The sequence below is a fragment of the Arvicola amphibius genome, chromosome 5 (genome assembly GCF_903992535.2).
Source record: "Arvicola amphibius chromosome 5, mArvAmp1.2, whole genome shotgun sequence".
Lineage (NCBI taxonomy): Eukaryota > Metazoa > Chordata > Mammalia > Rodentia > Cricetidae > Arvicola > Arvicola amphibius.
This window is the reverse complement of record NC_052051.1, coordinates 2,152,875-2,168,057: the sequence shown is the minus strand read 5'-3', so window position 1 is coordinate 2,168,057 and position 15,183 is coordinate 2,152,875. Positions and strand designations below refer to the sequence as shown.

Genomic DNA, 15,183 nt, shown 5'->3' with positions numbered 1-15,183 from the left:
TCCTCCGTGATCCTCCACAGGTGGTTCCATCCCCATCTCAGAGCCTTTGCTCTGCTGCCCCTCCTAAGGACAGCTCCTAGGACACCTAGGAGAGACAAACACTGCCTCTGCGCTGCCCCCTCTGACCTCCTCGTTGTCCTGGCCACCGAGGTTTTGTTTACACTCTGGCTCGTCCGTATGTTCTCCTCGGCACACCAAGATCCACCTGGGCAACCTCGGAGTCTGCCTGTTCACACCTAGAACCCTGGCTGGATGGTAGGGAGACCCTGAGCCATCGTGGGAGGGCGGGCTGAAGGAGTGAGAATGGCTGGCTCTGCGAGCTGAACAGCAGGCGTGAAGCACATCTGTCCCTTGGCAAGGATCCAGCTACACGCTCACCTCCAGCTCATTTGATCTTTCCCAACTCACCTAACAAGGGAAATAATAAAACAATGTGTTCGCAGACACAGCACAATTCTGCAGCATTCTGTCTTGGGGAGACGCAGTCTGCTGCCCCCGTGAATGCCAGGCCACCTCTGCAAGTGTGTGCCACCCCAGCTCCACCCAAAGAGCCACCAATTAAAAGTGACGAGGGCGAAGGGTTAAAGACAGCCAGCCTCCTGATAAGAGTGGAGCTTCCTTCTGCTGCATAAGGCGCACTGGATGCAAGGCGCACTGGATGCATCTGCAGACGTGTCTGCAAGCATGGCTGCACCTGTGCTGCTGGGTCTGCGGGCACAGGAGAGGGGTAGGGTAGCATTTTAAACAAAGGGATCTGAACCCGTCTGGAAGAGAAATGGTGCTCAGCTGTTGAGGACCCATGATGAGGGCTGTGCATTCCTGTTCGGGGAGCCCTAGACTGCCGGGTTTCAGAGCTGGGGACTGTGGGAGCCACTTCCACACAAACAGGGCTTTGAAAGGCGCTCTGGCGGGTGAGGCTTGGCCCCTGGTGTAACTTAGGAGTTGTGCACGATGCCAGCAGCAGTCCAAGGACATTAGCTTGCTGCGCGCTTTACTGCTTGAGCCTTAGACAGATTATCAAAGTGTCCTGAAGTCGGGTGCAGTGCTGTAGTAGTGCATACCTGTAATGCCAACACTTGGGGGGCTGAAGCAAGCGCATCTCTGTGTGTTTGTCGCCAGACTGGGCTAAATAGTGAGACCTTATCACAAAAGATTAAAAAAAAATTTAAAAAGTCCTAATATGGGAAGAGAAGAAGGTATTTGTGATGGCTTGGCTCTGAAGCAAGCTGCAGGGATTCGATGCAGTTTGGGCTCTACTGACCAATGACTCCTGTCCACAGGTCCTTTGCATCCATGGAACTCACTGTGCACTGCCTTCTAGCCCTGGCCACATTGGTTGCAGCTGTTCCTTTAACTGTAACTGAACACTACAGTTTGTTCTTCACACACAGGGACCTACACAGCATGCAGGACTCCGGTTCCTGCTGGAATCCGTGATCCGTGCCCTGCTGCAGCCCAAACGGCTTTCTTCATCACCTCCCCAACACCCCCCACTCCACAAAGTTCCCTGCCGCCACCCATGGAGGGGTTAAGACGTCAGTCTCCAGTGTTGTCAAGTTTCGTTGATTTTACTAGGAATTGGCTTTTAGAACGGACAGGGGCTTATCTTAGTATTTTGTACTGATCATATCACAACCCAGCCACTGTCATTTTTATCTCTATTGGTAACAGTTGGGGATCAGCAGTGGGTCCACTCGATTTGTTGCTGATTCTAATTTGTATATGTCTGAGGCAGTTTGCTAATTTCTTTTCATTTGAAAAAAGAAAAGAAAAAACAATTTGTTCATCAGTGGAAGACTAAACAGTAGTCCCAGGGAGCCATAACCCAACCCTTTGGTCCCCCAGAGAAATGGGGACCTGCAGTCCTTGTCATCTGGAGAGGAAGAAACAGGGACTTGCAGTCCTTGTCTGGAGAGAAAGAATTCAGTTAGGAGATGCAGATAGGCTAAGCAGGAGTTCATTTGGTTCCAGAGCAAGCTGCCCCGGGGTGGAGAGCAGTCCCCCTGGGCTCTGCATTCTGATTTTACTACATTTACTCATGAATTTGCTTGTTTGTTTATGGTAGGGGCAGCACAGGCTGTGGTGGTCGGGAAACAGCTTGCGGGAGTAGGTTCTGTCCTTCGGACCTATGGATCCCAGGGACCAAACTCAGGTCATCGGGCTTCATGGTGGTGCTTTCATCCAGTGAGTGGTCTCACCAGTCTACGCCGGGCAGAGTCAAGCCCACAATGCAATAAAGTTATAATAATATCAAGTTATTTGAGGACCCAGACCCTTTGACAGAGGAAAATGTGGGAGAATGCCATGTTGCCTTAGCCTCTGATATAGTGCAAACCACCTAACTCCAGCTTCAAGGACACACCCTGATCCTCAGAAGACCCAGCCAGGTTCTCTACACTGACCGCTCTGTCACCTGACAGAGCAGGAATGCCTGGTCTTGTTATATTTAAAAACATTTTCTAGTCAGGCATAATGGTACACATCTTTAATCCCAGCTCTTGGGGGGCAGAGGCAGGCAGATCTCTAAGTTCAAAGCCAACCTGGTATACAAAGAGAGTTCCAGGATAGCCAAGGCTATGTACAGAAAACCTGTCTCAAAAATAATAATTAATAATAATAAAATAAAAGCATGTTCATATTAAGCCCGCAAGCAGGAGGAACCAGTGACTGGGGAGACGTCTCTAGTGAGTGATTTGAGACAAGGAACCCACATGTTATTTATAATCTCAAGGCACGCAACAATAAAAGGTGAACATGCAGGAAAAACACTTTATCAAACGTAAGTGCAAGTCCCTTTTTTTAGTTTCTAGAATAAATAGTAATTAAATCATGTAAGCTGTGACAGTGAAATTGCTTATAAAACCAACCCTCCCACCATAATTGCTTAGATACCCACATTTTTATAAATACCGGGTAACTTTATCCATTGCTTTTATCAGCAGAATGTGACACCAGCTGTTGGTGCTTCATAATTTACCACGGAGTTGGGTGACAGTCACAAAAGCACGTGTCTAAAAAACGCACTAACGTGGGCCAGACGAACATGCAGCCCTGGAGATGTCTCTCTGCAGTGGAGTTGGAAGTGGCTGCAGCACTGGGGCATCGGGAGGGGCTGACAATTCGGTTGCCTAATTAATTTTTTGGAAGCAAAACGACGTGGTACCCAGCAGCGTCAACAGGCTTTGTTAACTGTGTGACTAACCAAGAAAGTCTGTGTCTGAGCCAGGCCTGTCGTCCTGCCTCTGCCCCCAACAGGACACAGATGTCTGACAAGTGTCAGATGTCACTAAGTCGCGGAAGGGCCAGCCATGCAGATCCCATTTCCAGAATGTTCCAGTGGTGGGGGGGACAGCCCTGGCACACCAGCTTTCTCCGGCTCCCTTATTGCACGAAGCCTTCTCGGGCACAGGAACAGAGCCAAAGAACTGGGCATCTACACTGCACAGGCAGAGACTGGTGGGAGTCTTCCTGTGTGGGTGAGCCGCACAGGGCATGCAGAAACCATGGCAGGAGTGGACAGCATCCACCTGGGTTTGAGGGTGGGATGCTCATTCATCCTTTTTCCTGCTCTCCAGCTACTTCTCCTGGAGGACAAAGGAGAGCCTGGTGAGGTCCTTGCGGTCTCAGGGCTACTTGGGACGCACATGCTGTACCTGTTGTTGCAGTCTGCTTCCTGGCCATCCTGACCATCTTCTCTCCTCTTACAGTCAAGTTCAGCAGCTGCTTGGGTACCAAAGGGACGCAGTATGAAACCAACAGCTTGGACTTCAAAGTCGGGGCGGATGGGACAGTCTTCGCCACCCGGAAGCTGAAGATCCCCTCAGAGCAGGTGGCCTTCACTGTGACTGCGCGGGAACGCCAGACTGCTGAGCAGTGGGACGCCATGGTGCGGCTGCTGGTAGCCCAGACTTCATCCCCACACTCTGGACACAAGGTAAGAGGAGGCAGCGCAAGCAGGAAAGCCTGGGTCCAGAGCCCAGGTGTCCCCTCCCCTGGGGTCCCAGGCAGAGCCTTTCCCTGACTCCTAGATCAGGAATGACAGTGCTTTGTCTGTGCCCATCAAAGGCGTGGCATCACCCCTGCCTCCACACCGTTCTGAGGTACTAGAGTCACCCTTGTGGGTGGGGCATCTGAGAGGTACACCGGGCCCTGAGCTCAGTCTACTAAACTGCCACCACCGTGACCCTCTCCGTTGCCTTTTGAATGAGTCGCTCACACTTCTCCCTGGCCCTGTAAACTACAAGTGCTGTCTGCAGCCTGGGCTCTCAGAGTGCTGTGCCTACTGGGAGTTTTCAAGGCCAGGGGAGTTGGCAAGCAAAGCAGATCAACCACAAGGCTGGGGAACCAGGGTAGGACTAATTCAGAGCTATGGACACAAAGGAGAGATGACAACAGAGAGGAAGAACGTGAGATGGGAGAGAAGGGGAGAAAGGCGAGGAGACAGAGAGAGAAAGAAGAGGAGACAGCTGAGAGGGATGGGCAAATTAGGAAGGGAGGGGATGGGTAGATAAGGAGAGGGAGAGAAATGTATAAATGAGGAGGGGGAGAGGGAACGGGTAGATGAGGAGGGGAGGGGTAAGCAAGGAGGGTGGTCTAAGATGAAGGGAGACAGAGAGAAAAGATGTGGAGGTGGGAAAGGATAGAGGGCTAGAGAGAGGGGAAAGGAAACAGTGGAGGAGGGAGCGGGTCTGCTGATGGAGGGTCAGGAAGGTAAAGAGATGGTGAGTTCTCCTGTGATGTGTCTCCTTCCCCCAGCTGTATCCCCAGGAGATAAATGGGGCATGGGGCCGCAAGGACACCTCCCCTGTCCCGGTCCTGAGATCACTCTTCTCGTGCACTGTCCAGCAGTCTGATAAGCAGTTCCCATGATGCCCCACATCCTCTGTTTCGTTCTTGTTTGTGCTGGGAAAAGCCTAGATGGCTGCACCAGCCTCAAAGCAACCGATCTGGGACTAGCAGAGAACCTGCAGCCTGGGGAGCCTGCAGTAGGGAGACACTGAGAAAACCCAAACAACCAGAGAGGAGAGCAGGACAGGCCGGTCCCTCAGACTGCGCATGGTTCCCTAATCAGTGCAGTTTAAAGCAGTCTCGGGATGGGCCACTGCATGGGAGCACTCCCAGGAAATGCCTACAAGGCTTGAAGTTAGTTGAACAAAGGTAACCACACTCTTTATATGGGTTTGCCCAGAGCCTTACATAACTGAGTGTTCCTTTGAAGGCTCTCAGCGGGAGAAAATCTGCACATTTCCAAAACCCCACCCGACCAAGGAACCCTTTGTAGAACAGCGGGCAGGGCAGATGTGCCAAGGAACCCACTCTGGGTTTTGATCTTTCTTGTATCCAAGTGGGAGCAGAACCTTGGGAGGATATTCTTCCCCACCAGTGTGGGAAAGTAGGGTCACAAGCGTCCTCCTGGGTGAGGGAGCCAAGCATCTTAACACATTACTAGTTCACACCACACACGTGTGCTCATGCACACACACACACACACGCACACGCACACACCCACACATACACACACACACGCACACACACACTCACACACACGTACACACACCCTTCCCTGCCTATGGATGCTGAAGACTCCAAGACAGGCAGGTGTGGCCACTCGCTCTTCCCTGTGTGTTCTTCATGCACAGCCCCTGTACCAGGACTTGACACTCCCCCTCTGTGTTAGTTACTCTTCTTGCTTTGATTTGAAATGTATGAGAAGACGAATCTATGGCTCACAGTTCAGGAGGAGGGGAAGCCGTGGCAGCAGGAAGGCAAGGCTGCTGGTCACATTGCATCCACACTCGGGAAGCAGAAAGAGGAAGATGGTGGTCCTCGGGCCCCCTTTCTCATTTTTATTCAGCCCAGGACCCCAGCCACGAGGTGGTGCTCCCCACCCATGGAGCAGTGTTCCACAGCCGTGGGGTATTGCTCCCCAGCCATGGGTGGTGCTCCTCAGTCATGGGGTGTTGTTCCCCGGCTGTGGGGTGTTGCTCCCCAGCCATGGATGATGCTTCCCAGCCATGAGTGCTACTCCCCACCCATGGGTGATACTCCCCAGCCGTGAGTGTTGCTCCCCAGCCATGGGTGATGCTTCCCAGCCATGAGTGTTGTTCCCCTGCCATGGGTGATGCTCCCCAGCTGTGGGTGTTGCTCCCCAGCCATGGGTGATGCTTCCCGGCCGTGAGTGCTGCTCCCCAGCCATGGGGTGATGCTCCCCAGCCGTGGGGTGATGCTCCCCAGCCGTGGGGTGTTGCACCCCAGCCATGGGGTGATGTTCCCCAGCCGTGGGGTGTTGCTCCCCTGCCATGGGTGATACTCCCCAGCTGTGAGTGTTGCTCCCTAGTCATGGAGTGGTACTTCCCAGCCATGGGTGGTATTGCCACAGTTGGGATGGATCTTCCCATCTCAACTAACATAATCTGGAAAGTTCCTTACAGACGTACGCAGACGCCCGTCTCCTCAGGGATTCCAGATCATGTCAAACTGGCATCAATATTAATCATCACAGCTATGGCTTCCTGAGCCGAGCAGCTCCAGGCTCTGGATTGTGAAGCCGAAATTGTACCTGGTGATCAAAAACTGGGCTCCTTAAAGCCCGACGGAGGCTTGGGGTGAAATTACTGACTGAGACTAGATCAACACCTTTTGTTAAGGCCGTCAGTGAGGGGAGCTCTGATGCGTTGCTGCAGTTAGCGGCTTCCAGCTCTCCCGCTAGCCTGGAGAGGGACACAAAACTCATGTCCCGGCTCAGAGGGCCTGTGAGCCCAATCATCCCTGACCCATGACATCTGACTCTCTCCGGCCTTCCACTGAGTTTCACGTCTCTCTTGCTGCCAACATCCCTGTCCTGACTCTAGAGTCCATTCAGACCCTACTCTAATGGACCCAACTAAATCTGTTTATCATCCCGAGGACAGAGGGTGTCATTGTCTCGACATCACAGATTGTAAAGATGAGCAGGGTACCCAGCCTCTTCCACAGGGGAGAACTGGGCCTCCAGAAGTAAACTATGACTCTCTAGGTACAGCTGAGCTTGGCAGAAGAAAAGCTAAGATTCTCCAGTTGGTCCTGGGAATTTCAGGGTTGACTGTCCTGAAACAGAGCAGTGATGTCATTGACATCCTGTCCTGGAGCTGAAAGTACGCCATCAGGTTCTGTGACCTAAGGAGGTCACACAGAGTAGTCTTCGTTCCTGTCGGTGGTGCGTCCCAGCCCCAGCAGCCCTGTGCTCGGCACCGTTCTGTCCCTCATCCCAGGGCGGAGCCAGGGGCTGGAGAAGGAGGAGGCGTTGACCCCAGGGAGTAGCTGGGACTGTGGGGTGCTGGTATCTGTTGGTACTCCCTGGCAGCAGTGGAAACGCTGAGACACACACCAGCACACTGTCAGTCTAGCAGTGAGTCCTGGTGCTCCTGTCTGCCCGCCAGGGCTCCTCTAGGGAAGACTTTGGCTCAGGCCGCAAATCAAGTCGCCTTTCACATACAGCGTCTGGCACTCACGTGAAAATAACCAGACACTTAAAATGGAAAAGACAAAATTAATGAGAATCCAGGAACACAGAAGGTCGTAGACCAGAAAGCTGCAGAAATGGAGCCGTGCTGTGTTTATTGTGTCCACAACACTGAGTAAAAACTTTGGAAGAGTGGAAGAATTTGGAACTGAAAAATACGATAAGCAAAACCGAAACGTTTTAGGCTGGATATCGATAATTAGACACCGGTGGAGAGAGAATTCATAGAGCAGTTATTCAGACTAAAGCATGACAGTCTAGCAGGAGAAAGTCCCGGCAGCAGTGAGTTTGGACCATGGGAGCAGGAGGTTACACAGAGCAGCAGAAAGGTCTGCTCACATGGCAGTGGGGAAATGTCCCACCCGGATACAGATCTGCAGACACCACATGAGGAGCGGTGTTAAAGGGTTGAAGCATTAGTTGAGAACCACTTCTCTGGAGTATTCTGGGATCCAGTTTCAGTGAGGTTGATCATTCCTTACCCAGAATGCTTGGGGCCAGAGGGTTTCAGACTTCTTCAGATATTAGAATATTTGCCTAAGCCTACAGTGAGGCATCTTTAGGACACAACCCAAGGCTAAATACAGAATTTATATGTTTCACTGACATTTTGTGCACTTAGCCTGGAGCTGTGTGCGTGCGTGCATGTGTGTGTGCATGCATGCATGTGAATGTGTGCATGAGTGTGTGTGTGTGTGTGTGTGTGCGCGCATGCATGTGTGTCTGTTAACTGTGACATATCACATGAGAGCAGGTGTGGAGTTTTCCACTTTGCGTGTCATAATGGTGCTCAACCGTCTCAGAGCTTGGATTTTTTGATAAGAGATGATCAACTTGTATTATATTTTGATAAGATTAAAAGTAAACACTTGTTCTAGGGACTGGAGAGATGACTCCATGGTTAAAAGCACTTGATACTCTTGCAGAGGACCCAGGTTCAGTTCCCAGTACCCACGTGGTCACTCATGGCTCCCAGAAGCTCTAGTTCCAGGGGATCCAACCCCCCTTCATGCCTTCACAGGCACTGCACACATGTAGTGCACGTATGTATTTGCAAGCAAAACACTTAAACACCCATAATATGAATGAATATTTTAAAAATTTAACAAATAAAACCTTCTTTTAGAAATACTCTAAAGTCTTTGAAAAATGGCTGAGAGTCATAAGATTGTGTATGCGTGTGTGTCTATGTGTTCAAAGATAATAAATTCAAGAAAGGAGAAAGGAAAACACAGAACAGATGGGCTAATATATTTCTCTTGGAGTAAGATGGTATGCTTACAAATATATCGGTAATTATAAAAATGAAGACGTGTTAACATACAAATAAAAGAAAACATGTTGACAGATTGAATAAGTAAAAACCCTGCTAGGTGCAGCTTGCTAAATACACATCTTGAAAGTGTAAGAATGGAGACAGGTTGAAAGTAAAATCCTAGAGGGGAAAACCTGTGTAAATAACAAGCAGAAGAAAGCTGGGGGCAGCTCTGTTGACATCAGATAAACAGACTCTCGTGAAGGGGATATGTCCTAGCCACAAGCAGACACACGAGACCTGGAGTGGCACGGGTGTGTGTGACTTCACCAGTTCAGAACAAAGTTGACAGAAGAAATGGGAGGAATAACAAGGAAGTAAGTGATTCGTTGTAAACATTAACAAGCGTCCATCTGTGAGTAACAGACTCACAAGCTACCGCATGGAGGAAACAGACACAATCAGGAAGCTCAACCTTGTGCCCGAGAAGTTTGTAACTCGGAGCCACTGCTGCTAAGGGCCCCCAAATTACCAAAAGATTGGAATTACATACAGACCAGTTCCAACCTTTAACCCCAAAAGTCTCACCATAGTTGCAAAATTTAAAGTTCAAAGAGACATGGTTGTAAGGTTTTTCGGTTTGTTTGTTTGTTTGTAATGCCAGAGCAATTAAGCTAAAAATCAGTAGCAGAGAAGATAACTGGGAAATCCCCATAGATTTGTGAGTCAAGTGAAATCTTTGTTCTTATCCCCGGGGAAGAACAGAACTGAAATGTAAATTAGAGAGTATGCTGACTGTATAGAAAAACTAGTCCAGCAAAACCAGGTGGAAACGCCTGGGCTTAATGGGCGTCCCTAGAAATCACCAAAAGGGCAGGAAATGAAGCCCAGGTGAAAGAGATAAATAGCAAAGAGTGAGACAGAGAGACAACACAGGAAATCAGAAAGGCATGGAATCAATGACCAAACTTGGCTCATAAATGATAAAGCTGATCTCTTTGAGTAAGGAAAAAGACAGAAGAGCAAATAACCAATTCTAGGATAAAAAGATGGTGCTAAGTGATCATGTGGACACCAGGAAATTGCGTGAGGGCAGTATTACGACTTTTGCCAAAAGCATTGAGAGCCAATAAACACAAAGTTTACCAAAACTAACGTGATAAAAATAAAACCTCTGATCTCTGTTATTACACTTGATGTTAGCCAAAGGCAAAGAAACAGCCAAATTTATTTATTGCTATAAACAAAATTAAAATCTATGTCAAGGAAACATTTCAACTCTGCTAGTAGGTTTTGCCTTAGCTAGGAGGAGATATTAAGATTAATTTCACATGAACTTATCCGAGAGTTAAATGAGAAGGTTAGTCCTGTAACCCCTAACAGGGAGCGTGTCTCAAACCAGCAAAATCATTGCCCAAGTGAACAGGACTCTGGAACTCAGCATGAGTTGTTTCCAGGCAGAACACTGTCTTTCCTGATAAAAAGCCTTTTTCCAAAACCAGCAAAAACCATGCCCCAAATCAAAATCCAAAGCTTTTGGAATGTATGATAGAAAAGATAATCATGGATCAACACTGTCCATAAATTTATATAAGAAAACATTAAACTTTAATCTAGCTATGTTTACATAGATTGATAAATCTCGACTGAGTTGTACTTATCATGAGAGTATAAGATTAGCTTAGTCTATGCAGTTCATAGAAAGATTAAAAGACTGCATAATCCTCTACATAGCAATTACTAATAGTTAACTTCTCTTCCAGATACTAGGAATTTTCGGGTTATTGGGAAAGAAAGTGACCTTACAGAGGCTTACAAAAGGGATCTACCAACTCAACAGTAGCCATCCGATCAGCTGTTGAAACAGGGAAAGGGGGCTCTCACCTCATGCTCTGACGGTCCACGCCAATGTGATAAGACAAGAAAAAGAAATCAAAATAAATAAGACAGGCACTGAAATGTAAAACCTAAAGGGGTGATAGGTAGGTTCCTGGGATGGATGGGTGAGATAGCTGGGTGTGGAGAAATTGTGCTCTGTGTGCCAACAATAGACTTTGGTGAGTCTGAATGCCACTCAGTAGTGCACATCATTTATTGAGACAAGTTTAGAGATCTTTTTAATTCCTGGAAGACTTCAAGTCATGAGGTTATTAATTCCACATTGTGCTTAACTGAATCCCTACCTCCACTCAATAAATGACAGTTGTACCCCTACTGTCTCCAGTCACTGCCAAAGATTTCTAGGGGACAAAATTAACCTCATTCAAGAAGCCATGGTTAAAGTGGCTTCAGGAGCAAAGACTCAGAGAGAAAAAAAGGGCAGAATAATAATCCCAGAAGAAAATGTTTACATTATTTATTTATGCATGTATATGAGGGCACACATGCTGCAGCATACATGGTGAGGTCAGAGAGAGTTTGTGGAAGTCTGTTCTCTCGTTCTACCGTGTAGAGTCTAGGGCTGTCAGGCTGGGCAGCACAGCAAGGAAGAGCCTTTTCCTGCACAGTTCCCAGCCTGGATATTGAGCGTCAATAGACTCCAGCAACGGAATAAGTTCTCTAGCTACAGAGGGTCTGAAGAAGAAATGGCCACCTGCAAAGCACAGCCAGTGAGTGCTAAAGTCCCAAGGCAGCTCTCACGGAAGGGGCATTGAAGGAAATTCCTCAAGGATTGTTGCCTGGAGACTCCCACATGCGTACATACAGTGTGTGTGTGTGTGTGTGTGTGTGTATACAAATATATGGAATGTATATTTTAATACACAAAGCTTATGCATATAATATCATATACATATCATATCATATACATATGATTCCATGAATCAAAATGAAGGCCTTCTCACACCCTAGGCCTGTATTTTTAATGAGTATATTTTAAATGGTTACACAAGTTCCTATAAAATATATTCAAGCTCACCTCCTGACCTGAAATGTTTAAAAACTTTACTCTGTGACCTGGATGAAAAATTGTGTTGTCCCTATTTAATAAGGTGGAGAACAATCAAGGAAGGCACTGATGTTGACCTCTGGTCTATACACACATACACAATACACAGATACACACATGCACATACACGACACATATGTATTACACACACTGTGCACACCTATACTACACACATACAGATATACCCACTCACAGTATATCCACATATACACACTGAACAGAAATATACAGGCACAGACACTACACATATAAACTACACACACATACACTGAACAAGCATGCTACACAAACATGTTATACATACAACACTACACAAATGTACACCTGGGACATACACATCTCACACACATACACTACAAACATATACATTGCATACATAAACACAGTATACCTAAACACATGCACAAACACATACATGTGCATGCACTAAACCAGACACATGCACCACATACACATGACATATGCATATGTACATAAATATATATAGTAGATGTGATATCAGAAATTAAAACACTAACCATACACACACATGCACACACAGAGACACCAAACAACATACATATACACATATATAACACACAGTACATATGCACACATATATACTACATATACACTATGCATTTGCACACATATACTACATACATTCTACACAGACATACACTGAACACAAGTACACAATACATGAACACACTACATGCATATACACATATACGTACACTTGCCCACAGGCATACATGTATATGCAACACACATGCACACTTAAAAATGCCTGTGTCGAGGGCTTTTCAGCAGGGCTTGAAGAAGGTGAATTTCCATGGAGATGTCCCCTAAGCAAAAGTCCCATTATAGAAGGTTCTAGAGAGGGAAATGGTTGCCTGTAAAGCCCAGTCCACAGAACGTTTAAGTTCTGGGGACGCTCTCGCGGAAAGGGGTCTTTGCACAAATCCCTCAAGGACTGCTGCCGAGGGACCCCCTAATTTCTCGGTTCTGTTCATTTCATTTCCCTTCTGCGCCCAGCTCCTCCCCGTTCATTATTTTAGTGACTCTCCATGGCTCTGGGTAAAACCGACAGCTTTACAGTTAGATGAACCATAAAAATTTGGCAACTTCTCTCCTCCCCCCAACCCCCCAGCTGCTATTACGGGCCGCCTTTCTGTGTGTGATGCGCGAGGTGCTCAAATCTGGAAGAACGTCCTTTTGTGCAGCCTTGCAGGAAAGCCGATAGCAATTCAATTAGAAAATGCAAATGAGGTCACATATTTCCCAGAGGAGCGATGAGGTGCCCCTGAGGAATCCGAGCGACGTGTGGCCTCGTGGTAAATACTGAAGATGAAGCTTACCTCGGTGTTGTCTGCCCGGCTGCTACAGCGCTTGAATGTGGCAATGGGGCCTATGGGTACAGTTTGCCAAAAAGACACTGTTGTTTATGAAACTAATATTGGGCCTTCTGGCCCGTCAGCACTTTTGAAGAATCTGCTCGCAGGCAACTGGGAGCTACCCTGGGTTCCAGCTACAAGCGATCAGTCGCGTCCCAACCTAGTGCCGTAGAAGGTGATCCCATGTGTAGGTGGATTTTGCAGTGGGGTTGGATCCACAATGATGGGTGTCATTGTAAAAGGGGAATTTCAGACACAGACACACAGGGAAAACTTTGTCAGCAGATGAGAACAAGGATAGAGTGTGTCTCTATCCCCAGCATTGCCAAAGACTGTCAGCATGCCAGGAGCCGGGTAGGCAAGGAGTCAATCCTTCAGCCTCGCCCAGCCCCTTGATCTTGGACTCTGGCCTCCCACTGAAAGAGAGTAAACCTCTCTTGGTTTAGGAATCCATCCCTGAGCCCATACTCCTTTGTTCTGCAGCCTGTTGATATTACTGCAAGGGGCGTGGGGTCCATAACCTCTGCCCCAGGTCTATCACCCTGTCCCCTGGGTCCACCCCCTTATTCATCCTCAGGCCCAGCACTCTCTCTCTCTTCCTGGTCCATCACCCTCCCATTTGGTGGCTCACTGCCACATCCACATGGTTCATCACCCACTTTCTGTCCCCGCCCCTCCCATTGTCACGGTTGGTTACCCCATCCTGCAAGTTGGGAGTTTTGTTCATGTTTCTGCCACTGAGGCTCCCATGTTGCCTGTGAGAAAATGGAAAGGGGAGTTCTGGTTAGGAATTAGTTCCAACTGTTCCCAGAGGCCATCGACACAGAGTCCTTGTAGTCCTTCTGGCTGAACAGTGCCCTAAGAAGAAGCTGTGGCCCTTGTAGGCCCCGCCCTCAGTGAGTTCTGGAAGCCTGGTATTCTAAAACCTATTCTAGACACTTGGAAGTTTACAGACTCTTACTAAAAGAGGCCTTGGGATGTAGACAGGGATTGCACTTTTGTTCCCAGCCACCCAGACCCAAATAACCACACAGAAACTATATTAATTACAACACTGGCCTATTAGCTCAGGCTTCTTATTAACTGACTCTTACATCTTTTTTATTAATTTTTATTAAGCTCTACATTTTTCTCTGCTCCCCTCCCTGCCTCTTCCCTCCCCTTCAACCCTCTCCCAAGGTCCCCATGCTTCCAATTTACTCAGGAGATCTTGTCTTTTTTTCTACTTCCCATGTAGATTAGATCTATGTATGTCTCTCTTAGGGTTCTCATTGTTGTCTAAGTTCTCTGAGATTGTGATTTGTGGGCTGGTTTTCTTTGCTTTATGTTTAAAAAACCACTTATGAGTGAGTACATGTGATAATAATTGTCTTTCTGTGACTGGGTTACCTCACTCAAAATGATGTTTTCTAGCTCCATCCATTTTCCTGCAAAATTCAAAATGTTATTTTATTCCTGCTGTGTAGTACTCCATTGTGTAAATGTACCCCACATCAGACTCTTACGTCTTAAATTAATCCATTTCTATTATTTTACCACAAGGCTCATGGTTTGATACCTCTTGCTTCTTGGACGGCTGTAGTGAGGAGCTGTGGGCCAGCTTCCCGCCGCCCAGCTCCTAGCCACCGGCTAGCTTTATCCGAAATAATTACACGGAAACTTTATTCTTTCAAATACTGCCTGACCCATTAGTTTCAGCCTCTTACTCACATCTTGATTAACCCATATCTAATAATCTGTGTAGCACCACGAAGTGGTGCCTTACCAGGAAGTTTCTAGCGTACGTCCATCTTGGGCTGGAGCTTCATTGCGTCTGGCTTCTCTGTCTGAGCAGAGGCATGACAGTCTGTCTAACTTAGGAGAGGTGTAGCATCTGACTGATCCTTCTACCTCACTTCCTTCTTCCTGTTCTGTCTACTCCACCCACCTAAGGGGCGGTCTATCAAATGGGCCAGGCAGTTTCTTTATTAGCCAATGAAATCAACTCAAACAGAAGACTCTCCCACATCATTTCCCCTTTTTCTGTTTAAACAATAAAAGAAAGGCTTTAACTTTAACATAGTAAAATTATATATAACAAAATAGTTATCAAGTAAGAATTAGT

At 47.5% G+C, this 15,183-nt stretch overlaps 1 protein-coding gene across 2 annotated transcripts in view; it reads left to right on the top strand.

Moving 5' to 3' along the window:
- The window catches only part of Cdh4 (cadherin 4), a 471,008-nt gene that overhangs the window by 333,996 nt on the left and 121,829 nt on the right, over nt 1-15,183 (top strand). For both annotated transcript variants that reach the window (XM_038330671.1, XM_038330670.1), the window contains exon 3: nt 3,708-3,934. In XM_038330671.1, the coding sequence (XP_038186599.1) occupies nt 3,708-3,934 (227 nt within the window). The remainder of the gene's footprint in view (nt 1-3,707; nt 3,935-15,183) is intronic.